Source organism: Carassius carassius, chromosome 9 (assembly GCF_963082965.1).
Source record: "Carassius carassius chromosome 9, fCarCar2.1, whole genome shotgun sequence".
Taxonomy (NCBI): Eukaryota; Metazoa; Chordata; class Actinopteri; order Cypriniformes; family Cyprinidae; genus Carassius; species Carassius carassius.
This window is the reverse complement of record NC_081763.1, coordinates 9545923-9573456: the sequence shown is the minus strand read 5'-3', so window position 1 is coordinate 9573456 and position 27534 is coordinate 9545923. Positions and strand designations below refer to the sequence as shown.

Here is a 27534-nt window from a genome sequence, read left to right as displayed (position 1 = left end):
CACAAGTTTTCAATGGGTTTCGCCTCAAACGGCCTCCCATACCTTTCAGGTAATGGAGAATCCTCTTGTTGAGCATTCACTACAATGCATCACACACTCGCTCGCGCGCGCATCACTGTGTGCATCACACATTCACTCACTCGCTCGCGCGCGCACCACTGTGTGCATCACAGAGGACATGGAGTTAAAATCCAACGTCAGTCAAACTGCGCTCTGATTCCCCGCGCCGGCCGAAGAGCAGAGACATCTGCTCCAGCTCAAACTTGAAGTGTGTTGTGGAGCTTGAAAGCATGGAGAAAGGGCGCAGCACCCCGAAACTCTACGGGTCCCTGGATCAAACAGAGCTCTGCGCGGACACGGGCAAACGAGGTGAGAATGTGATGATGAAATTCATCTAACTCTGCGTTCAGGAAGGTGTTTGAGTGCTTTCTCGAGGCATACTTCAGTTTAACGTATGGATGAAAGACGTTACTTTTGCATTGATTTTGCAGTTCTCTTTTACATCGTCAAGTAGTTTAGAAATGAAGTGATTTATAGTTTCGCTAATTTAGTCCATAGTTACAGAAAGCTATACGTGCAACGTATGTGAAGGTCTATGCGAATAAATTCACTGTTTTTGAGAGTGCAACTGACGCGTTTCTATGCATATAAATAGACAAATTGGATACAATTTTATAAGTAGGTCTAACTGTTCGAAACAATTCTGAAAAATACAGTACACTCTTAAAAACAAAGCTGTTTCAAAAGGTTCTTTACAGCGATGCCATAGAAGAACCATTCAGTCAAGGTTCTTTAAAGAACCATATTCTTACCTACCTTTTTATAACCTGAAGAAGCTTCTTTCGCCACAAAGAACCTTTTGTGAAACAGAAAGGTTCTTCAAATGTTAAAGGTTTTTTATGGAACCATTTAGACTAAAAGGTTCTTCTATGGCATCTTCAAACAACTGTATGTAGTTTTGTGTGTTTTTGCACCTTTAGAGCCCCCAAAAGTAAATGAACTTGGTTTTATTATAGTAAAAGTGTAGTAACCATGTCGTTTTGACTACATTGTGTATAACCACAGTTTTACTACGAAAGCCATTGTTAAACTGGTTGTTACCATGGTTTTGTTTTTTTCCTGCTCACCAAACAACATACTCCAATAACAGATGTTTCTGTGAAGCCTGGTAAAGAAACAGAAGCCATTCTCCTTAGAAGTCAGTGTACCATCAGAATGATTTTAAATCTAATATTTCAAAGGAACTAAACTTAATAGTTGTCAGTTTGGCATGTAAGTTAATCCTTTAAATGTTCCTTCTCACTTAAGTTGTAATGGAGACAACAGACTCTTGATCTTCTAGTACTTTCAAGGATTACAGGTTGGTTATATTCGAGCTTGATTTGTTTACTCAAGGAGTGTTCAGTTAATTTAACTAAAGACCATGAGATTATCAGTGATGGAGGATTTAAGTGATCATGCACCCAAAAATTTAAATTCATTGCAAACCCATATGACTTTCTTGTGTGAAAAACAATAGGAAACGTATTGAAGAATTATAGTCTGTTTTTCAGACTGAGGCATTCAAACTAAAAAAATAATAAAAAAAGATACAAAAAGTGGTACATGCAACTCTTACACTGTAAAAAAAAAAAAAAAAAGCCAAAAATGTATTCCAGTTATATGCCAGTCACGGAGTTGAATTTAAGAACTGAGCAGATTTGTATCTCGAGGCACAATATGGCAAAGACGTTCAGTTTGGATCATGCAATTAAAACTGTTACAGAAACACTCTTCATTCATTAACTGAAAGAATTCAGTTCTCCACATGACAATGTGCTGCAAACAGCCGTGCCAATGGTGAAATCGGAGCGGCGCGCTCAGGAGATTTTTATGTAAAGTGACTGAGCAAATTGAAAACTGTCTTTATGGTTCAGCTTTTCTGCATGGCATGACTGTACAGTATATCTCAGTAAATTGAATAAGAGAAGTCAGAGGAGGTTCATCGGTCGGTGTACGAGTCTCTTAAAGTCTGTTATGGATATAAGGTATATATATCTGTTATGTTCTTGTAGCTCAATTGGTAGAGCACTGCGCTATCAAGCGCAATGTTGGAGGTTCGATTCCCCGGGAACACATGATAGGTAAAAATTGATAGTCTGAAAGCTCTGTTAGTCGCTTTGGATAAAAGCGTCTGCTAAATGCATAAATTTAATTTAATTTTAAAGGCTTTCAGTTTAATTTAATGTGGTCTGTGAAGTCTCAATTGTTAGCCAAACTGTTGAGCACATCTTATGTAATGATTACAGGAATAGTTTGCAAATAAATGAAGGTTTGCTGAAATCTGCTCACCCTTAGGCCTTCTAAGATGTAGATGAGTTTGTTTTGATTTGGAGAAATGTAGTATAAATCATTTGCTCACCAATAGATCCTTTGCGTTGAATGGGTGCCGTCAGAATAAGAGTCCATACCACTCCAGTCCATCAGTTAACATCTTTCGAATGCTGCATCTTAAGAAAAAAATCCATTAAGACATGTTTTACTTAAAACCATTGCCTCTGGCTAAAATATGAGCCTTATGTCCATACCATTACATTCTAAAGTGAAAAAGTCATCCTGGTGTAATTTTATAACAGGATAAAACACCAGCACTGATTCTGCAACACACAAAGAATCACACAAATCCACTCTGCACCGTTCGCACGCTCTGGTATGTTTCATAGTACTTTGATGCTGTTTGTGCAACGTGTGCACAGGCAGAAGAAACGCGGTTTTAAATTATATCTAAACTCTAAGGGTTGGTTTCAGTGTCATTATAAATAATGACAAACGTGTTTTCTGATTACTCCCCTTCTTTCAACATTGGTTGGAAAAAACAGTTTTCATAGTGTTTAACAGAAACCCTTGATGTTCATTGCCGGCAGCTTTGGTAAACTGTGATCTAATGCTTTGTGTGTGTGTGTGTGTGTGTGTGTGTGTGTGTGTGTGTGTGTGTGTGTGTGTGTGGTCGTGCTGCATGAGCTGGTGTAGGAGTGTCTCCAGGCTTTGTGATTGAAACTGTGAAGACTGATTGACATTGTGAGATCGTGTGAGATCCCAACACCTCCTCTGTTCCAACAGGAATGACGTAGATTTACACCAGGTTTAAGGGATTCTCAAGCGTAGGAGATGTGCCAACCTGATCTGTTATCGTCACATTAATGTTAGAAAGGCTGTTGATCCACCTACTATCATCATCATTTACAATATAATGTTCACGTTTATTTTATTTTTTATTTTTTTGGCTATAGTACAGATGCTAGAAGACCAACTTAGACCAGCATGAATTTTGATGATGGTTCATGGCTCATGTAAGAAATTTTCGATAATATTTTGCACACACACACACACACACACAGTTTTCATAACACTCGTTTATACATCACCAGCACAATCAAAATCATTCCTAGATCCTGCTGGGCTACACATCGCCCTGGTTAGGAATCACTGGCTTAGTTGACCCTCAGACATGTTTTTTACTGTTTTCACAGGACTAAGAATATTCAAGTTCACGTTCTTGCAGTTCTTCCATCTCCATCTGAATCCTGTCTGACTCCTTACCTGTTCCCTGTCAGAGTATCACTGTTTGTTTTGATATGTGGAGCTGTGAATTCCTGTCAGTCCCACAGAGCTTTCCACAAGTGAGACAGAGCATGTCTAAAGTCATGAGAATATATCTGTCAGGACTGATCTGAATCATTTGGGTGGGCAGCAGTGAATCACACACACACACACACAAACACACACACACACACACACACACACATATTGTACGTCTCAGCACACTGACCAGACCACATCAGAGTATCCCATAATCCTGCTCTTGATTTGTTAGCCCTGTTTTCTACCCCTATTGTTTTCCCTTGGTGAATGTGGTTTGTTTAGATGTCTGTTCTCACTTAGTGTCAGGCAATTAAAAGCCAATATGTGCCCAGCGCTCTGAGGTGACTCATAGCTTAAAGTGTTTCCGAGGACAGAGAGAGAGAGATGGAGGGATAAAAGATGTACCTTATATCAGAACAATGTTTTCGCTCTATACATCCTGAGAAAGGTGTCAGTGTCACCCACCAGTAGAAACACGGATAGCACCGTCTGTAAGCCAGTGAACTGTTAACCCCAGTTAACCCCTTAAAGACGCTGTGTGATGCACCTTTAAATAGGTGACTCTTTTTCCTGTTTTCATCTCTGTTCCAAACCAACTTGTTTTCTACTCTGTCCATAAAATGTCATTAGTTATATCTAAAACTGTTTATTTTCTATAAGCTAATAAATGTTTACTATCTTTCAAAAGTTTAAGGTTAGTACGTGTGGCAATGCTGAAGAAGGGGGGGGAACGTTGGAAGTAAGTTTGAACACACCCAAATACAATCCGACTACGCCACCCCGTAAGGAAACAGGGAAATAACCAAAAATAAGGGACACAGGTTCATAGGCTGAAGTAATCCGAGAGAGGCGTGTGAACAATGTACAAAAGACTTTATTCAAATCACCATAATTAGTTAAAACGTCAATGATAATCAATGTCAATTGTCAGGTCACCATCAAACACTGTCACAATCAGAAACTCTGTGTACTGGACAAAATAAAAATATCAATTTGAAAATACAACAAAAGAATAAACAAAAATAATAATAATAAAAGACACAGGCTTTCCAGTGGCAGGGGGCAGGCTAGATGGAGTGAAGACCCTATCTGTGGATTCGTGTAACACACACGCGCACACACACACACAGTGAGAGGTGAATCCAAGCAGCACTGCACTCCACACAACTGCACCACCACCTGTAATACTCCAAACTAGCTAGCTAGCCTCCCAGCCCCGGGCCAGCAGTGCCTAGAATAAACCAAAACAAACAAAACAAATTAAATTCAATCATACAGTGGAAATATTTCCAACAAGGTAAACAAAAACATTTATAAAGAAACACTATTACAATATCAAACTTAAAATATTGAAAGTATACAAAACAGAATACTAATAAACAACGATATAAACACCACACAAAATGAAATGAATGCAACAGTCCGAATCGAGCAGGTCCCAGAATCAGAGTTTCCCAACACTAGCGTGGAAACACTTATCAGGGCACGAGCGATGACACTAATAATGCCCTAGATGTAAACCAGCCCAAAAAGCAGGGAAAGAAAAACAGCAGCGCATCCTCCTTTAACGGCGGGTATAAACTTCCGCCTTCAAGAAACGCGACGGGAGAGAATGCCCAGCACACTAAGAAAGAAGAATTCCTAATTAAATACTTGTCTTGCGAAAAAGAGGAAGCAGATTGATCACGCTTACCCAAAGCAATTCCTCGTGCCACATGAAGTGTATAGTCGCTCACAGCTCATAATGAATTAACATGCAGGAAGACTTTTCACTGATTTCATGGCTAAGAGTTAAACAGATAAGTAATCACCTGACGCCAAAATAACAGTAGGTAAAAAAAAAGAAATCACGCACATACCTGACATGCAGTGGACAGCCTGTAACCCAACCAGGCATAAAATGCACGTCTTCACCGGCACACTCAGTATGGGCGGTACCAGTCGTGATGCACCCCAGGCGATCTAACTCCAGCCTTAAAATACCATCAGCGCCACCTCCAATAGGCTATGGTGGGTGACAATCATGCACCAATGAGCCAATGAAACTAAACTACGTCACCCACCTTGCCACAATCTACCCCCAGCTCTTGAATCGTCGCCCCGCCGATTATTCCAATAACCCTAATCCCAAGGTCTAAACAATGCGGATATAAAACCGGTTGAGGCCTCAACAGCCTCCAAACCTGCCACCCTCCCTACAGCCCTAGGAAGATGGTTACAGTTAGAATGATGACCAGCAGTATTTCGCCTAGTATGCCTCACTGCCCCATTCACATAAGATGGACCAAAGGGACCAAAATCAGTCAAGGGTAATTGACTTACGGCGCCCTGCCCTGATGGTCCAGGAACCACAGGAGCCTCAACCTCCACATCCACCAAAGGCTCTAGTGAACTGGACTCCGCCAAAACGGGGCCCTGACTCCATAGTAGCCGGCAAAGTCTCAGGTACGACCCTAAAAAGGTCAACTTCCTCCATTGAGGAAGGATCCTCCAACAGTGGTTCGCCCTATTCTGAGCCCTCAACAGAGAGCGATGAACATGCCTCACCCTACTCACATCATTGACCGGTGCAATGGTGTATACTGAGCCTCCTATTCCAGGTGCTTTCAGTACCTGATACACCACTGCACTCCAATGGTCCTGGATCTTGTGACGACCCTTTAGACCATAGTTACCGAGATAGACTAACTGGCCTTCACTCAAGGGTGCATCCCGGATACGAGAGCCATGCATCTCCTTGCGGCGCTCTGCAGCTAGACGCAGCTGTTCCCGGGCCCCTTCAAAGGCCACCTGCAGTCTCGTCTGATGCTCCAACACCCAACTGTTAACACTATCAGGACCCCTCTCCTGACCACGACCCAACAGAAAATCTACAGGTAGTCGTGGTTCCTGTCCAAACATGAGAAAATAGGGAGACTCTCCAGTCACCTGATGGGGAGTAGTGTTATAACAGAAGAGTAGTTGGGGCAATGCAGAGACCCAGTCATCCTTCCGTGAACTAGGCAGGGTACGCAGGAGATTGTGCAGGGTCCTGTTAAAGCGCTCACACTGCCCATTGCCGGCAGGATGCCACGGGGTAGTGCGAGACTTCTCCACCTGGTATAAGTGACACAACTGCTGGATAAGGGAGGACTCAAAACTACGGCCTTGGTCTGAGTGGATGCGGGCAGGAACGGCAAACTTACAAAACCACTCAGACACAAGTACTTGGGCTACGGTTTCAGCTCGCTGGTTCCGGGTAGGGACTGCCTGCGTAAATTTAGTAAAGACGTCAGTCATTACCAATACTTTCTCAATTACCGAACGTGAGTGCTCAAGCAAGGTGAAATCGATGGCCAAGATCTGATTTGGCCTTTCTGCCAAGAGGTGACCCATAAAACTCTGAACTACAGGCTGGGTGTCCTTAGCAGCCTGGCATCTCTCACATTCACGGCACCACTGAGCTACATCAGCTGTAAGGCCTGGCCAATAACAGCGCTGTCGAACCAGCTCAGTGGTGCAGTCAATGCCCTGGTGCCCATGCCCTTGATGAACCTGGGCCAAGACCTCACGTCGCAAAGTAAGTGGAAGAACCAACTGAAAACCCTCCTCACCTCCATCTGGGCGAAAGACACAGCGATGCAATACACCCGCTCTATCCACCAGCCGATCCCATTGGCGGAGTAACACGAGGGCAGCTTTAGGCAGCTGTCTCCGCTCTGCTGGGGAAGGGGGAACACCTTGTCTCCAAAACTTTAGAATCTGACCAATTACGGGGTCGGCTTGCTGACAAGCGCCCATGTCGCCCTCAAAACCAGGCAACACGGAGGCTACAGCTTGAGTTGCTTGTGGACGCGATTCTGCCACAAACACCTGCTTAACAGTGGCTGGCACTTCAGTTCCCAACAAGAGTGCATTCATCTCACACTGCCCAGAGGGGTCCTGTCTGGAGAGGGCATCCGCATTTCTATTGCTCCTACCCGAGCGATACCGGATGGTAAAATCAAACACTGCCAGCTGGGAAGCCCAGCGTTGCTCAGTAGCAGCAAGCTTAGCGGTCGACCGATAGCTAAGAGGATTATTGTCAGTGTAAACGATAAACTTGTGCCCTAACAGATATTCGCGAAATTTTTCATACATGGCCCACTTGAGCGCCAAAAACTCCAATTTCATGGAGCTATAGTTAACCATGTTGCGCTCAGTGGGCCTAAGACTGCGGCTGGCATACGCAAAAGGTCTTACTCTCCCATTCTGCTCCTGAGAGAGGACTGCTCCCAAACCACCATAACTAGCGTCCACCTCCAGGATAAAAGGTAGGGAGAAATCTGCGTATGCCAACACCGGTGCTGTTGTAAGCCTCACCTTTAATTCCTCGAAGCTCTGTTGGCACTGTTCCGACCAGGCATCAGCAAAGCTCTTACCAGCCCGTTCCCGGGGCCTACCAGTAGTACACTCAGCCACCACACGATGCAGGGGGACTGCCAGTTTCGCGAATCCCTGGACGAAACGGCGGTAATAACTGGCAAACCCCAAGAATGAGCGCAGTTCTGATGCCCCGGTAGGACACCGCCACTGTGACACCGCCTCTATCTTGCTGGAATCTCTGGATACGCCCTGAGCCGAAATCACGTGACCAAGATACTTGACCTCTTTCTGGAAGAACGCGCATTTTGCCAATTTGGCCTTTAAACCCTCACGCTCCAAGCGGCCCAGCACAACCTCCAAACGCTCCAGATGCTGCGAAACAGAAGAGGAGAATACTACAATATCATCTAGGTACAGCAGTAACGAGCTACCCTGTTGGTCTCCAAACATCCGTTCCATCAGACGCTGGAAGGTGCTTGGAGCATTACAGAGCCCAAAGGGCATACGGTTAAATTCAAATAGGCCAAATGGTGTACAAAATGCGGTCTTCGATCTGTCTTTTTCATTGACGGGGACCTGGTTATAACCACTAGCCAAATCCATGGTGGAAAACCATCCAGCCCCCGTCAAGAAATCTAGCGACTCCTCAATGCGCGGGAGGGGAAAAGCATCCTTTCTTGTTTTCGCATTTAGCTGACGGTAGTCAACGCACATGCGTAGACTACTGTCCTTTTTCCTAACCAGCACAATGGGTGACGCATACGGGCTACAGCTTTCTCGGATCACGTTGGTTTCTAATAGCTGGTTAATATGAGATTTCACGACCTCATATTCTGATGGCGGAATCCGCCTATACCTCTGACGAACGGGCACAGTATCCAACAGTGGTATCTCATGCGAAATCAAATTGGTGCAACCCAGATCACCGTCATGAGCTGAGAACACAGATTGATATCGCTTCAGCAATGCCCTGACCTCACCCTGCTCTCTCTGAGACAGGACTGAAAGATCAACTGCATCAATTGGTTCTTGAACTGGTGCAACTATTTCCGCAACCTGAGAACGCACTCATTTGCTCTACCTCAGTTATCCCAGCTGGCAGGCTTACCACTTGAACACTATTAAGTGTTCCCAATGTCGCACCTGCGTACAACATTACATCTACGGTCCCCACATTAACCATGGGCAAATAAACTGTACCCCGAACCACTCTAACCAGCGCAGGCGAGGCTAGCAGGCCAGCTGGCAGTCCAGACACCGGAGGCTTGAACAACACGGTTCCATCCGCATATTGTTCAGAACAAGTAGCAGGCACAAGCTTCAGCATACCACCTGGAATGCGACACGACTTACGACCCTGCAATTTAGCCCTACCAATTCGCACCACAGAAGGCTGGTTTCCCACTAGATGGCAATGTTGTAACGCTTGTAAGACAAATTTTGGGGCCTCCACGGAAGAGGGAGAATCAAATAAGCCAGGGCCATACTGTCCAAAGAGCTCCCGGTAGCATCGACTAAGAACATTCATTCCCAGTACTCCAGGAACTTGAGTACAGATGCCCCCAAGAGGATCCCTGACCACCAAGACCCCGCACTTAGAAATCAACCGGTTACACATCTCAATGTCCAATTCCATGTAGCCAATATAGGGAATTGACAAGCCATTGGCTGCACGAAGTTGGAGCCAATGGCACGACTTTAAACGGTCTACACCCCATGATTGGAAATGAGTTTGGAAACAGCTTTCGGTAATGGTAGATACCATTGATCCTGTGTCCACTAAGCAGGGCACTGGAACACTACCCATATGAACAAGCAGGTGTGGGCATGACGACATCAAATGGGATAAAATAGTACTGGAGCCATTTTCTTCCCCAACCACGCCTTGGCTCTGCAACGCGGTGGGAATTAGTTTCCCGATGACATAGTTGAGTCAGGCTGTCCACTAACCATTAGTGATGAAGCACTTGAAGGGAAACGGGTAAGTACGCGTTCTCCATCACATCCCCTAGCGAAGTGGCCCGATTTCTGACATCTACGGCACACAATCTGATTACGACGAGGGGATTGACTACGGGGTTGAGGGGCCTGTAACCGGGCGATACTTTGAGTCAGTTTACGAATTTGTTCTTGCTGCAACCGCAACATTTCTTTAACTTCCCCCAATTCGGACTCCTGAGAAGACCTCACGGTGTTCTCACGAGGCTCACTCCGCACCCCATACTGGATACCATATGCAGAAGAAAGCGAATGACTACGACCCCTTGAAACCCCTAGCATGCCCTCCCGTTCCCACCGAAGTGCCTCACAACGTACGTCTAAAAGAGTCAGAGTGGGTTGACTTCGTACCAACTGTTTAAGCTCTTGCCGAAGAGAATTATCATTCACGTGCTCAATAAACTGATCACGCAACAAAACTTGAAAATTTGGCATGGCATAAGGCGACTTTTGCTTCACTCGCTCCAGGAGGCCGATCAGAGCGAGGGAAAACTCCAACAAAGACTCCCCCTCCTGCTGCCTCCTAGAGAAGAAAGCCTCCTGCAAAGAAACATATGACCGTGAGCAACCATACAACTCCATAAGCACCGAAATAATTTTTACTGGATCATTACGTTCATCATCGGAGCGGTAGCGAATCTCTTCCCTTGCTTCTCCCTCCAAATGGTCAAAGAGGAAGAATGCTTTATCAGATGCAGACATATAACGGGCCTGCATACACGCCTGGGCCTCCTCAATCCACTCCTCAATATTAAGACTAGACCAGCCACTAAATTTTGGGCACCTTCGATCTTGTGGTACAAAAACGTACCTCTCTGGTGGGGCAACGCCCTCATTACTTGACTGTGGAGTGGAAAGAGGGGGGCCAGAAGCCATAGCCTGCGGCCCACTAGGACCCGGATGAGCAGATGATTGCTCCTGCCGCAATCTGTCATTGTCTGCTCTCAACTGAGTTACTGTTTCTCTAAATTCTCGCAACTCTTCCTCCATATTTAACTACAAATCTCACTTACCACAAGAGAAAAGTGCTCACTGGACATACGCTGCTGTTTTTCCTTCGTCTTAATGTTTTCACCACAAACTCAGTCCTAGGAGAAAAAAAAAAAAAAAAACAACAGACAGTACACAGAGCAAACCATATACAGGTACAAGTCTCTCCCGAAAAAGAAAGCCAACCCTGCCGACTACGCCACAAATGTGGCTAGATGGAGTGAAGACCCTATCTGTGGATTCGTGTAACACACGCACACACACACACAGTGAGAGGTGAATCCAAGCAGCACTGCACTCCACACAACTGCACCACCACCTGTAATACTCCAAACTAGCTAGCTAGCCTCCCAGCCCCGGGCCAGCAGTGCCTAGAATAAACCAAAACAAACAAAACAAATTAAATTCAATAATACAGTGGAAATATTTCCATCAAAGTAAACAAAAACATTTATAAAGAAACACTATTACAATATCAAACTTAAAATATTGAAAGTATACAAAACAGAATACTAATAAACAACGATATAAACACCACACAAAATTAAATGAATGCAACAGTCCGAATCGAGCAGGTCCCAGAATCAAAGTTTCCCAACACTAGCGTGGAAACACTTATCAGGGCACGAGCGATGACACTAATAATGCCCTAGATGTAAACCAGCCCAAAAAGCAGGGAAAGAAAAACAGCAGCGCATCCTCCTTTAACGACGGGTATAAACTTCCGCCTTCAAGAAACGCGACGGGAGAGACCGCCCAGCACACTAAGAAAGAAGAATTCCTAATTAAATACTTCTCTTGCGAAATAGAGTAAGCAGATTGATCACGCTTACCCAAAGCAATTCCTCGTGCCACATGAAGTGTATAGTCGCTCACAGCTCATAATGAATTAACATGCAGGAAGACTTTTCAATGATTTCATGGCTAAGAGTAAACAGATAAGTAATCACCCGACGCCAAAATAACAGTAGGTAAAAAAAAAAGAAATCACGCACATACCTGACATGCAGTGGACAGCCTGTAACCCAACCAGGCATAAAATGCACGTCTGCACCGGCACACTCAGTATGGGCGGTACCAGTCGTGACGCACCCCAGGCGATCTAACTCCAGCCTTAAAATACCATCAGCGCCACCTCCAATAGGCTATGGTGGGTGACAATCCACATACACAGACTTGCCACATACGTTTTGATAAGAAAGTAATGTAACCTTATGTTGAATTGGTAACCTTATGTTTAATTCATTATTTTATTTTACATTTTGTCAATTCATGGGTTATATATAAAAAAAGAAAAAAAGAAAAGGAAGAATAAGACATTTTGGTGAATTTGTTTAGTAAGATTTTCGTGTATTTTCATTTGTCTTATGCAAAGTTTTATACATGTTTTGTTAGAAAGATATTTGGTGCGCCTGTCCCTTTAAGGCAGGGCGTGCTTGGAAAAAAAAAAAACCCAAGCGAGAGTGTTGTGTGTCCGGCTGTTCATGCTGTTAGGCCGATGCTTCTGATTAAAAGAAGAAATGTGAATTATCACCGTGGTAACCCGTGTTTTATTTATGGATCCACGTTGAAGAGACTGGAGTAGGTGCAGACAAAAATTAAGGGTTACAGTAATACAAATGAACAATTCCACAAGGATACAGTTAAGCTGACAGTTAATGTTACAAAAAATATGCTGTACTTTTGAACTTTCTATTCATCAACAAAACCTGAAAAAAATAATGTATCACAGTTTTCACAAACATATTAACACAGCACAACTGACTTCAAGATTGATGATAATAAGAAGAAGAAATGTTCCCTAAGCAGCAAATCAGCTTATTAGAATGATTTCTGAAGGACCGTGTGACACTGAAGACTGGAGTAATGACGCCTTAATTGTAATAATATGTACAATATTACTGTTTTTACTGTATGTGTGATCGAATAAATGCAACCTTGGTGAGCAGAAGAGACTTGACTTCTTTCAAAAACATAAAAAAAAAAATCTTACATACATACTTTTGAACAATATATATGTGAACACACCCAATTTATTTGTTCTGTGTGTGTGAAAACATGTCGGCTTTTATGTGATTGTATTAAAACAAAAACAAGAAAACACAGGGAAATGTGCATCACAACATACATTATTTTCCCCCAACACTTTACGCATATTTACTTTTTATTTGTTACTGTTAGAATACATTTTTCATGGACCCCCTAGTGCCCTCTTGTGCCCCCCTGCTCAATCATTGTATTCCTTTGTTCTGTATCTTGGTGAGTCACAAATCAAATAATATCACAATGACCTTTTGATAAGTCCACTATGTCAGAGAGATATTGTTCATAGAGGACTCTATGATAAATCATGATAACCTGATAAGTATCGGCTATTACTAATAAATTGGTGCTTACACATGCTCTTTTTAAGCTTAGATATGCTGAAAAAAAATCATAGTAACAGTAATATTCCTTTTACACAGTTTTCTTTTTCTGATTTGCTTTGGTATTTCAAAAAAGTACAGTATTGAAAAATATTGAACAACCACAAGAGACACTTACATATTACATACAATATTTGTTTTATATATATAATGTGTGTGTGTATGTATATATATATATATATATATATATATATACTGTGGGAACACATGATAGGTAAAAATTGATAGCCTGAATGCACTGTAAGTCGCTTTGGATAAAAGCGTCTGCTAAATGCATAAATGTAATTTTAATTTTATATATATATATATAGTTAACATTGATATATATTGTTATCACGGGCATTATAGGAATTTGTAGTATCGTTCCAATCAAGATTACATAATTCATATTTTTTTTCTTAATATGCATAGGTGTAAAATAAGTGAAATGCTGTGTGTGTGTGTGTGTGTGTGTGTGTGTGTGTGTGTGTGTGTGTGTGTTTGCTTTGCACCAAGGATCACGGTGGCCTTAACCTGAATGCTACTGTATTTGGAGGTCAATCCCATTGTTTTGAATCAAGTTCAATAACTGTGTAAAACTGAAGGCCCAGGTTGTTGCCATAGAGACAGAACTTAGTTTATGAGGCATTGCAGTTGTTGAACACATCATAGGTTAAGCCAAATGAGTCATCGGAGGATTCGGACTGCCTCGCTTTTTAGGGCGCAAAGAACTCTGCTGTTTTTCACAAGGCTGAAGGCTGAAATGCAGACATCGTATTGAGAAGTGGAATAGAAAATAAATCAAATAATCCACAAATGAAATATTGGAGAAATTTTGCATTACATCACTTGCCCACCAATCGATCCTCTGCAGTGAATGGGTGCCGTCAGTCCAAACAACTGTTAAAAACATCACAATAGTCCAAAAACTGTAATTTTGCATCAACTATAGCTAGACAAACTTACAAAACAAATGCTAAACAGTAACAGTTTTTAATGTTTAATATGAAATTTGGAGCCTTTCAGTTTTATTAGTATCTGATTCATCAGAAGCCTGTATACACAGCCAAGTAATTATACAGACATGTATACAGAGCACTGACTCTCTGAATCAGTGCTACATGCAATAAAACAAAGATGTTGGTCTGTCACGGAGTGACCAGAAGATTCTCACCCACCCTCGGATTCATGCAGAGTTCAGAAATAATAACACGAGCCCAATTAGCACAGCGACGAGCATCATACACAACACACTCCTCAGCTTCAGTCTGGTTTGACACCAGGACGTTTGTTAGTTGATTCGGGATTAGAGAAGCCCTGCTTCAGTAGAAATGTGTGATCATGCTGTAATTATTTTTATCTTCAAGGGGAAGACAACAAACTGGTAAAACAGTATAAAATATCTAATACAAAGTTTGGTCAAAGTTTGCTTGTCTATTTCTCTTGGATACTGACATGCATGTCCTAAAATGCATGAATTATATTATATTATATTATATTATATTATATTATATTATATTATATTATATTATATTATATTATATTTAGTGAATTTAAAATCTTTTAAAACATAAAATAAAAATGTTTGCCAGTGGGATAAGAAAAAAAACTAATTTGTTTCCTCTTTAACTGGTTTATTTGTTATTTTTCTTGTTTAAGTCACTTAATGTTGATATTTTTTTCAGGAAACAAGACTTCATATCTTAAGTAATTGTGCTTGTCAAGTCACTGTGGCTTCGTGTGTTCTTCCTCACAGCTGAAGAGGATGTGGTGTCCATGGCTGACTCCACCATCACTGTGGAGGACATCGAGGGAGAGCTGTTCAAAATCGAGAGGATAAAGGACGCGTTGGTCCGGAAAGAGTCTGAGCTCAGATATATGTGAGTTTTACGGTGTTGTTGTTGCTTTTGGACTATGATAGGACCTGAGATGTCTCTTTTACATTCTAGGTTGAAGGAATAGGTCACCCAAACCTGAACATTTAGAGAAATTTCAGGCCATGCAAGATCTAGATGATTTAGTTTTGGAGAACAGAACAGATTTGGGGAAATTTAGCATAACATCACTTGCTCACCAATGGATCCTCTGCAGTGAATGGGTGCCGTCAGAATAAGTCCAACAGCTGATAAAAACATCACCATAGTCCACAAGAACCTTACAGGGATGCAACGTGCAACATAGATAAAAAAAATCAGTCTGTGCGATAAATAAATGTATTAGAGTGCATGCGATACAGTAACATCACATGGTTCCATATCACAAAATGAGGCAGAAATCATGCTATTTTATAGTATTCTATACAGTAATAAAAGTCAATTAACACTGCATTAAATAAATACTTTATTCTTATAAAAATACATAAGATGCCTTTTATTCAGCGACAGCAATAGCTGGATGACTTTGTCCATATAAGGGATTTCCTGAAACGTCACAAGTTCTGTAACTTCTGTGATGCGCTCGTGGAGTTTACGTGAGAGGGTGCAAATGAAACCGACTTTACATTACAGGATGTGCGTTCTCACAAGTTCTTTCTCTCAGATTTCCTGACAAAAATGAAGAAATGACTGTCAAAGATTTTTTTTTGCCATAATAATGTAATACTTTATAATAAAACATAGACATGATTGATAGTTACAAGCCCCCCGCATGTTTACAAGTCACCCGGCAATATAATAATTGTTATATTTATTCTTAAATACTCTGTGTTGTATAGTGAAACAATGTTATTACAATAGTAATATTTCTTATTTTGTTAAATTTTTTATAAAGTAATAATATTAGAACATTAATGTCCTGTTTAAGTGATGAACTGTACTACTTGTGGTTGTTTTTAGAGATGGTGATGAGGATGAGGACAATTCACATTTATTATACGGAAAAAAAACAGCATGGATATTCTACAAAATGTTCATTTTTGCATGAGCTATGCCTTCAAAAAAATATACAGAGAACATGTCACATTGACTGTGTCACAGCCACGCCATCATCTTCACTCGCTCCACCCTCTCGTTCACTCTCCCCTGAATTCTAATCACCCTCACCTGGCCATCTCATCATCTCATGCCCTTTATAAACCACTCTCACTCACCAGTCATCGTCTGGCCTCGTCAATACCAATGACAACAGACTCACCCGTGCTACTTACCTCAGAGCTAACCATTTACGTTTAGAAGTCTACATTCCCGTTCATCAGCCGTCAGCCAACCGTCTTCCTTCTGTGAACCTTCCCGAACTCTTCCTCCAGCTCCTAAACCAGAGACTTTGGTTACCACTCAGTTAAGTCACAGAGAACGATATCTTCAACTTCATAACTCACCTTTGCATCCCGGTTCTGTTGCACAAGATTAATAAATCTAAATTCTACTCACCACCTGTCTGCCTCTTGTGATTACCTGACAGAAGGCCAGACCGATCACAATGCTAGCTGCATCAGAAACCGAGGATCCGCCGCAGCGGGACACTTTCGCTGAACTGGTTCAAGCCGTCAGTCAAGCCATACAAAGAAATCCTCCTGTCATCGCTACTGACCGCCAAGATCCTCACTCACCTTCACTTCCACAAACACCCGCTGCTTCGGTAGCTGCCTCTGCTAGTCCCATGGCCCGACCAGCGACATACTCAGGCGAGGCGGAGAACTGCAGCGGCTTCCTTCTCCAGGTTTCTCTATATTTCGAGATGCAACCGCATCAGTTTCATAATGACTCTGCCCGTATTGCTTTCATTATATCTCTGTTATCTGGCCGCGCTCTTCAATGGGCCCAATCTATATGGAACGCTAACTCACCCATAACCCTGTCTCTTTCCAGCTTCCTTCAACATTTCAAAGAGGTTTTCGGTGTGTCCGCTGAAGAACTCTCCATTCATGACCAGCTCTTCAATCTTCATCAGGATCATCTTCGGTATGTGACTATGCTCTCCGATTCCGCACCCTGGCGGCCTCTAGTGGCTGGAATGAGACCGCTTTAATGACAGTGTTTCGACACGGCTTAAATTCAAAAATCCGGCAACTAGTGGTTGTTTATGATGACGCTATGGGTCTCGAGAATCTCATCCAAAAAACTATCCAAGTCTCTCAACGTCTCACAGCCTGTGGTCATACTTCACCAGCCGCTGCCAGTTCTCCACTCCCAGCACATTCTCTCGCTCCTCCAGCACCAGAGCCCATGCAAGTCGACTCCTATCATCTCTCCACCGTTGAACGGCAAAGAAGGATTCAGAATCATCTGTGCTTATACTGCGCTTCTGATCAACATCTTCTCAGTGGCTGTCCTGTGCGTCCTCCACGCACTGCGGTAAGCACCATTCAAGTCCCTCCTAAAATTGAAACTCTCAATCGTACTATGGTCTTACTCCTAACCCCTCGTCTTTGTGTCTCAGCGCAAGCCCTACTCGACTCCGGTGCCGAAGGGAACTTCATCTCCTCTCAACTACTCGAAAAATTGAACCTTCGAAAACTCAAAACTCATCATGATCTCCGAGTACAAACCATCCAAGGCAAACCCCTGGGTCGAGGAAGGATTCGTCACTTTTCCCCAACTATCACTCTTCAGATTGGATGTCTTCATACTGAAAGGATCTCGTTTATGTTGCTGGAGGAGTCAACTGCCGAGCTCATCCTGGGACGCCCCTGGATGGTTCAACATCAACCCACCATCGACTGGAGGTCCGGAGAGATCTTATGATGGGGTGAATATTGCTTTTCCAACTGCTTGTCTTTAATTAAGAAACCTTCACCTCCCTCTTCATCTAAGAATAAGCACTCGTTCCGAGTTAGTTCAACCACCGTCGAGAGTCCCGAAACTCAACAGTCTGTAGTGATTCCCTCTGAGTATGGGGTGTTCCAGGATGTATTCAGCAAGCAACTCGCAACCAAACTACCACCTCATCGGCCATGGGACTGTGCTATCGACCTACTACCTGGAGCCACCTTACCTAAAGGACGCATTTACCCTCTGTCCATCCCGGAGCAGAAGGCCATGGAGGAGTATGTGGAGGAAGCCCTCAGTCAACAGTTCATTCGGACCTCAACCTCCCCTGCCGCTTCAAGCTTTTTCTTCGTGGGTAAAAAGGCTTGCGGCCGTGCATCGACTACAGACATCTCAATTCTCAAACCATCAAGTACAGCTACCCCCTTCCTCTGGTTCCTGCAGCCTTGGAACAGCTGCGTGGAGCTCAAATCTTCACCAAGTTAGACCTTCGTTCAGTCTACAACCTCATTCGCATTAGGCGGGGTGACGAATGGAAGACCGCGTTCGTCACCCCCTCCGGCCATTATGAGTACCTCGTCATGCCCTTCGGACTATCCAACGCCCCAGCAGTCTTCCAGGGATACATGAATGAGGTCTTCAGGAACTACCTCAACAGGTTCGTCATAGTATATATTGACGACATTCTAATCTACTCCTCTTCACTCTCTGAACACCGCAAACATGTCATCCAAGTCCTAGAAAAACTGAGAGAACACCAACTGTATCTGAAGCTGGAGAAGTGTGAGTTCCATATTCCATCCGTACAGTTCTTGGGCTACATCATTGACCAACACGGAGTACAAATGGACCAGAGGAAGGTGGAAACCATTCACAACTGGCCTCAGCCCACTTCGGTAAAGGAACTTCAGCGGTTTTTAGGATTTGCCAATTTCTACCGAAGATTCATCAAGGGTTTCAGTCTCATCAGTAATCCATTAACTTCTTCTCTGAAAGGCCGGCCGAAGTCTCTGTCCTTGTCATCTGAAGCCATCCAAGCATTCCACGACCTCAAAGATGCGTTCGCCACTGCCCCTGTACTGGTACATCCCAAACCCCGATCTTCCATTTATCGTTGAAGTCGACGCTTCATCCACTGGAGTTGGTGCTGTATTGTCTCAGCGGCAGGGTGAGCCTCCTAAACTCCATCCATGTGCCTTCTTTTCCAAGAAACTGTCCCCAGCGGAGCGGAACTATGATGTCGGTAACCGGAACTTCTGGCTATCAAATTAGCACTGGAAGAATGGAGACACTGGCTGGAGGGAGCTAATCATCAATTCGAAGTCATAACCGACCATAGAAATCTGGAATATCTGAGAGAAGCTAGAAGGTTGAACCCTCGTCAGGCCCGTTGGGCACTCTTCTTCACCCGATTCGATTTCCGGGTCACCTATCGTCCCGGTAGCAAGAACTCCAAGGCTGATGCATTATCTCGTATTCATCAAGCATCCTCTGATGAAAACCCTTCTGAACCTATCCTCCCTCCAGCCATCTTCCTCAACCCCATCTTATGAAACATTGATGACCAAATCGCCCAAGCAAACAATCTTCAACCCGCTCCGCCGGGAGGTCCAGAAGGCCTCATCTTCGTACCACCTCAACTCCGTACCAGCCTTCTGGACTCAGCACATTCTACCCCGGGCTCTGGACCTCCAGGTAGTAGTCGTACCCTCTCGCTCCTCCTTCAACGGTACTGGTGGCCATCCATCTCCCAGGACGTCTCATGTTACATCAAGGGATGCTCAGTCTGCGCCGTTACCAATACTCCCAGAAAACTACCAGAGGGTAAACTCGTTCCTCTACCCATTCCTCATCGTCCGTGGTCCCATCTTGGGATAGACTTCATGACAGATCTCCCTCGTTCCAACGGAAACACTTGTGTGTTCGTCGTAGTGGACAGGTTTTCCAAGTCATGCAAGCTGATACCATTGCCCGGATTACCTACCGCATTCGAAGCAGCCGAAGCTCTCTTCACTTTCGTCTTCCGAAACTTCGGCATCCCTGAAGAGATTGTCTCAGATCGTGGACCACAGTTTGTCTCTCGGGTATGGAAAGCCTTCTTCAAACTCCTCGGAGTCACGGTAAACCTTTCCTCTGGATATCACCCTCAGACTAACGGCCAGACTGAGCGGAAGATCCAGGAGATTGGTCGGTACCTCCGATCCTATTGCCACCAGTACCAAGACAGCTGGAACCAGTTCCTCCCCTGGGCCGAGTATGCCCAGAATTCCCTCCGCCAGAGCACCACTGGACTCACACCTTTCCAATGTGTTCTAGGTTACCAACCTCCTCTCTTCCCTTGGTCTGGTGAACTGTCTGAAGTTCCTGCTGTCGACTACTGGTTCCAGCAAAGCGAGAGGGTATGGGACTCAGCTCATGTACACCTTCAGCAGGCAGTGCGGAGACACAAGAGACAAGCCGACCGTCGTAGAACCGAACCCCCTCAATACCATCCCGGGCAAGAGGTATGGCTCTCGACGCGGGACATACCTCTCCGATGACGTCACCTATCGTCTCAACCTTCCTCCTGAGTATAAAATTGCACCATCATTCCATGTATCCTTACTCAAACCTCACACTGAACCTGTCACTCCTCCCTCCTCAGATCCTGCCCCGGCGGATGAACCTCCTCCTCCCGTTCCTGTTGAAGAGGAGGCCATCTACAGAGTCCGTAACATCCTAGACTCTCGGCGACGAGGTCCCCGGTTGGAATACCTGGTCGACTGGGAGGACTATGGACCTGAGGAGCGCTCCTGGGTTCATCAAGATGACATCCTTGATCCTACTTTACTCACCCAGTTCCATTCTGACCATCCGGACCGTCCTGCACCTAGAGGTCGCGGGAGACCTCGTCGCCGTACTCGTCCCTCTTCTCAGTCGTCAAGAGCCGCCTCGGGAGGGGGGGGGGGTACTGTCACAGCCACGCCATCATCTTCACTCGCTCCACCCTCTCGTTCACTCTCCCCTGAATTCTAATCACCCTCACCTGGCCATCTCATCATCTCATGCCCTTTATAAACCACTCTCACTCACCAGTCATCGTCTGGCCTCGTCAATACCAATGACAACAGACTCACCCGTGCTAATTACCTCAGAGCTAACCACTTACCTTCAGAAGTCTACATTCCCGTTCATCAGCCGTCAGCCAACCGTCTTCCTTCTGTGAACCTTCCCGAACTCTTCCTCCAGCTCCTAAACCAGAGACTTTGGTTACCACTCAGTTAAGTCACAGAGAACGATATCTTCAACTTCATAACTCACCTTTGCATCCCGGTTCTGTTGCACAAGATTAATAAATCTAAATTCTACTCACCACCTGTCTGCCTCTTGTGATTACCTGACAGACTGTCATTCCTCGTTTTTTTATTTTATTTTAATAACAGTTTGAACACAAATTTTGTGTAGCCAGCATCAGTGCAGGGATACAGGCCTAGATGAGATAAAAGCATGGGGAAATTGTTGAGGACATTCACTGATAAAATGATTCACTGCATTTATTTACAACAATAGCGTCTGATGGGAGTCCATCAGAAGCCCTGCAAGTGAGATTGGTCTGTTATGGCAGTAATATGTGTCTGCCCGACCAGAACATAAACTGCTAATGTACAGTACAGACCAAAAGTTTGGACACACCTTCTCATTCAAAGAGTTTTCTGTGACTGAGACTGTGGAGGCCAGGTCATCTGGCGCAGCACCCCATCACTCTCCTTCTTGGTCAAACAGCCCTTGATGCCTTCAGTGTGACTCTACAATTTTCATAGTCATGAAAATAATGAAAACTCTTTGAATGAGAAGTTGTGTCCAAACTTTTGGTCTCTATGTGTCTGCCTTTTTATTTGTGTGTGTATGGCAGGAATGTGATCTAGCAAAACAATTTATTTGTTATTTCTTTTCTGAACAGAAACTACTTTGGCATCAACCAGTAAAATCTGTTTTCAATAAAGCTGTGGTGTATTCACACTTACCCGGCTAACAAAATTAACATTTTGTTATGATAAACATAACGGGCATTTTGGAATGTTCAAAGCGTCCATGTTTTTATAATGTTTAAACATGTTTTTTCTTGGTTGTCAGAATGTTCAAAGAATGTTCCGTTTTATCCTTTTGTGATCATTATGGGATTGTTACTTTTGAATGTTTTCTAAACATTCTGTAACAAATAGTAACTATGCTATACAAACATCTAACTAAAGCATGTCAGAAAAATTAACCATGAACGATGTGTACTTTTTTTTTTTCATTCTTCAGGATGGACGACATCCAGTTGTGTAAGGAGATCACAAGGCTCAAAAAAGAGCTCCAGAAATTAGTTTCCATCCCGGGTATGTTCACCAAAAATGCTGCACCAGAATATTAAGCATTAATATTGCATTTAGCCTCTATTTCAGTGGTGAAGAACATCTGCTTTTTTTTTGGATCACAGGAAGAAATAGCATTTCAAAATATAATCAAATAGAAAACAAGTTATTTTAAATTGTAATATTATTTCACAGTATTTTACTGTATTTTAGATATAAAATAAAAATCTTACCAACCCTGAACTTTTCATAAATGTATTCAACCAACATCTACAAGAGAATCCAAGACAAAAAGGAACTCTCTATCGAGAATTATGCAACTGCTTTTTAATTTCTACATGTTTTTCTAGTTCTCTTTATTAGCATCACTCCTCCTTCTTTCATGTCTTCAGCACATAGTTGTGACATACTCCACTATAGGTCTCCTGTTTCCAAGGAGATGCACGAATTAAGCGTGCGCCACGTTTTGTTTACTGCTGAAACCTCATTTCACAAGTTCATAGAAAGCTTGTGCACACAGAAGAGGTTATTTATCCAAACTGGCAGATGATTATACTGTGTGTACCATTCAAGAGGGAAACATTCTCGTGCTAGTGATGTCCATTTATTCAGAGACCTTCAGGTCCTTTCTGACTCATTTGTCAAATCAGGATTCTGATGTACAGTACTTTGATATTTGATCACATCTATCATCATTTACTCACCTCTTGTTGAACCAAACCAGAATGACTTCCTGTCTTCACAACAAAAGGCAATATTCTATATAGAATTCTTATTTTCAATACAGAAAATACAATGGAAAAAAATGGAGTAGGATTTGCTTAAAAAAAAAAAAGGAACAAATTTCACTTTGAAACTGATTCTAAATTCTACAAATAATTCCAAAGAAAACACAAGTAACACACTGACCTGAACATGATGTAGAAGTAGAAAGACTGAAATTACTAATAATTTGTTTGTTATATCTTCAAAAAAAAAAATGTGTAGCATACATGGATGCTGAAATGCTGCTTGATATTTTAGATGCATTGAAATTTTTCATGATCCTCTGATTAATAGAAAGTTCAAAAGATCATTGTTTTTTTAAATGGATATCTTTTTGTAACAGTATAAATGCCTTTCTTTCCATGTCTGCTCTAATGTGCTTTGCAGACAAAGACAAGTCGAATGAGGACAGACAGCGTGAGGAAGAACTTCTTCAGCAGATCCAGAAGCTGGTGGAGACGCGGGACTTTCTAGTGGACGACATGGAGTTTGAGAGGCTCAGGTCGGTTTTAAAGAGTCGTCGGCTTTCAGCGACAGTAACATAGGCCACAACCCTTTAGATTTCCGGCTAGCATGCGTGACTGTCGGCCCTAAGAATGTGTTTTGTGTCTCTTGTGGCTGTTCCCTCATCTGTGGAGATACTGCAATCCAATTACCCTCCACTTGAAGCCAAGAGTCCACCCTTACCTCACACACACCTCACATCACACTCTCAGACGGTCCCAGCGGCTCTGATTCGGAGAGACCAGAAAGAATGGTTTGCAAGCAAGAAAGAAATGTAAAAAGAAAAAAGTTGTGGTTCTTCGGGTTGGGCTGATTGCCATCTGCCAAGACCTCACGACTGTGTGTGTGTGTGTGTGTGTGTAATCATGAGTGACGCACGCATCAGTACCCAACACGAATGAAATCCTCACAGTTTATCCATTGGATAAATGAGCCGCCGTCACCCACATGACAAGCAGTTATACACAGATGGATAGTGGAGAGAGAGAAAACCTTGGTTGCACACAAAACCAATGTGCTAAGAGAATTATTGAATGTTTGGAGTTTGAGTGTGACTGTTTGATTAATGCTCAGTGTACCACTTTACAGTTGTTCGCATATGAGTTTGGTTTTACATTTTAGGGACTGAAAAGATGCAAACAATAACTGGCTTAGTATACATGCAGAATAATATTGCAATGAAAATATGTAACTGCAGAAAGCTTAGTGTGATTGTTAGGACAAAAATCAGGATCATTTGCAATGATTTTGTGTAAAAAGCTTTAAAAATCTGTTTTAATCGATTTCATTGAAGTCTGAAATATATTAAAGTAAGAACAGATTCAGAATAAGATTCAGTTTAATTCACAAATTATGTTTTTTATGATATTGTAATGATAGCTTTTATTGAGTTGATACAGTATACAGTTTATACAGTATATGAATAATTAGTGGCAAAAAATGCTGATATGTGCTTTTGTAAAATGTACACAAAAAGTATACTTTTATTTAGCTAGGGTGCGTTAAATTAATCCAAAATGTCAGAGACATTTATAATGTTTTCAACATTGATGAGCATCAAATCAGCAAATTAGACTGATTTCTGAATGATTGTGTGACACTGAAGACTGGAGTAATGATGCTTTACATCACAGGAATAAATTACATTTTACAATACATTTTTTAAATTTTAATAATATTTCACAACATTACTATTTTACTCTATTGTTGAAAAAAAAAATCAAAAACATAAAAAAATATATATATATCTCAGAGACCCCAATCTTTTGAATAGCATGTGCACATGAAAATGTATCTTGACTTATGTATATGTTTGTGCATTTGGCTTCCTGACGCCTGTTATTCTCCACTCAGAGAGCGAGAGGAGGACAAAGAGATGGCTGACTTCCTACAGACCAAGATTCCCAACAGATGCAGCATGAAAAGTATGTGTGTGTTATTGTGGTGCTGGGAGCTCAAGGCCAAGCTCTTAAACCTCCGCTTTTCACCTTTGAATATACAAATTAACATAATAATACATTTTTTGAGCATCTCCTTAATTGTTTTACTCACTGCCTGCTCAAGTCTAATGAAAATGCAAACTGGAGAAATTAATAAGGAATCTGGTATTGTTAGAAGCGTGAACGTTAATTCTGTTCTCGGGTGTTAAAAAGCTGTCTTTTCTTTTAGTTCAAAACTAATGAGCTAGTTCAGAGGCGGTATAAACTGTGCAGAAGTACACAAATGTCACTGAAAGTGGGAAGCTTTGACTGGAAATGAGAGAGAACACAATCAAATACTAATCATATCCAACTTTATATAAAAAGCTGGGTAACAATATAGTTACATTTTGCAAATGTTTCACAAGACTGTACTGTTTATATTTAAAAAAATATGTTTAGATTAAAAAAAACATCGTGTTTATTTGTTATTTTATTTAGTATATTTAGTTATTCAATTTAACAATTACAAAAAAACGCATGCAGCATTGAATTAAACATGAAATTTTGAAATAGAAAGATTGAAATCATATTTTCTTGTCAAATGTACTGCAGTTATATTTGTACTATTTACTACTTTGAGACTTTTTTTTTTTTTTTTTACAGTGCACAAATAATTTCAAGTCCTTTAATTGGCAACCAAATACTGTCGAAATGAATTTCAGCCCAATATATGTGCGAATGTTGTGGCATGAATATACCTCAGCGCTGATGCTCGATAGTGTTCAGAGATGCTTGAGTGTGATTCAGAGAAGGTCACTGCCTTTCTCTCGCTCGCTCTGTTTTAGCTCACAACAAGGACAAGAGAATGACGTCCAGAGCCCAGCAGACCTCGTCTCCTTACGTGACCAAGACCGGTGTAACCCTGCTGAAAGAGTGCTGCAGCTTCACCTGCTCCATCATGTAGATGCCTGAATGTAAAACAGCCCTCAGATCCGTGACTCAGCACAATATTTCCAAGCACTCTTTCACATTACATTTCAGAACAGACGGCAATGCATGAGAGCCAAACTGATGTTTATATTATGCAGAATTATTGCATTAACCTAATCAAGGAGCCTTCCAGAATTAGCAGTGTGATTAGATGGTATGCACAGTGTAGCTTAAATTCACTGTTATCACTCACATGTAATATTGTTTTATACTGTGGAAGTCAATGTGAACCAACAATCCTCATTTTCATTCAGTTTACCTTGATGTCATAAAATAACCAAAACTGAAACTGAAATTAATAAAAAACTATACAAACAAAAACTTGTAAATTCAAAACTAATTCATAGTAACAAAAAACTAGTTGGAAAAAAAAAGTAGTTGAAAACAACACTGGAGCACAGTGCTGCATTACGCAATGTTAAGGGATCGGAGGTAAAATAAACCTTAACAAATATATCATACGTTTAAATACACTGAGGAGTATTTTTCTACGTTTTTCTAATGATGGTGTATAATTAAACAACAGAGATTGCCAGAAGGTGTGCTTACTAATTAGGTGAATGTGCACCTTTGCTTCTGACTTCTACCTTCTTCATCTTCACTTTTAACTACGATGTTGATGAAAGTCGTGTAGCTTTGTGGTGCCCAGTTTATTTTGGCATTTTATAAACGCAGTTTTATTTCTATTTGACCCAATTTGAGTTGTTTTTCAAATTGAATAAGGAAATGCCACTGTCTTTCTCCACTGCTATGTGCTTTAGTATTGATAACATATAATTTGTATGTATCTACAAATTGTGAACACTACTGTTCAAGAGTTTGGGGTCAAAAAAACATCAACTTTATTTAGCAAGATGCAACAAATTTAACAAAACATTTACAATGTGATATTTCGAAGAAAATTCAGAGTTTCTATAAAAGTACAAACAGTTTTCGACTGTTTCTTAAGCAGAAAATCGGCACATCGTGGCCTAATGGTTAGAGAGTCGGACTCCCAATCGAAAGGTTGTGAGTTCGAGTCCCGGGCCGGCAGGAATTGTGGGTGGGGGGAGTGCATGTACAGTTCTCTCTCCACCTTCAATACCACGACTTAGGTGCCCTTGAGCAAGGCATCGAACCCCCAACTGCTCCCTGGGCGCCGCAGCATAAATGGCTGCCCACTGCTCCGGGTGTGTGTTCACAGTGTGTGTGTGTGTGTTCACTGCTCTGTGTGTGTGCACTTCGGATGGGTTAAACGCAGAGCACAAATTCTGAGTATGGGTCACCATACTTGGCTGAATGTCACTTCACTTCACATCAGAATGATTTCTGCAGGATCATGTGACACTGAAGACTGGAGTAATGATGCTGAAAATACAGCTTTAATGAATTACAATTTAAAAATATATTCAAATGGAAAATGGCTATTTTAAACTATAATAATATTTCATTACTGTTTACATTGTTTTACTGT

At 42.2% G+C, this 27534-nt stretch overlaps 1 protein-coding gene across 1 annotated transcript; it reads left to right on the top strand.

The window, feature by feature from the left end:
* The first annotated feature begins 135 nt into the window (after positions 1-135).
* LOC132148527 (bMERB domain-containing protein 1-like) lies at positions 136-26312 on the top strand. Its single transcript, XM_059557214.1, has 6 exons — positions 136-369; positions 15115-15238; positions 22352-22425; positions 23554-23668; positions 25024-25094; positions 25937-26312. Exons 1-6 carry the CDS (start codon positions 291-293, stop codon positions 26053-26055), a joined length of 582 nt encoding a protein of 193 aa, XP_059413197.1. The 5' UTR covers positions 136-290; the 3' UTR covers positions 26056-26312.
* Positions 26313-27534: the final 1222 nt, after the last annotated feature.

Bases quoted from the DNA above. Each gene is read 5' to 3' on its own strand.
- LOC132148527 (XM_059557214.1), top strand. From the start codon at position 291: ATGGAGAAAGGGCGCAGCACCCCGAAACTCTACGGGTCCCTGGATCAA. The intron at 15,239-22,351 runs GTGAGTTTTACG...TTCATTCTTCAG, and splicing joins GAGTCTGAGCTCAGATATAT to GATGGACGACATCCAGTTGT. The intron at 22,426-23,553 runs GTATGTTCACCA...TGTGCTTTGCAG, and splicing joins GAAATTAGTTTCCATCCCGG to ACAAAGACAAGTCGAATGAG.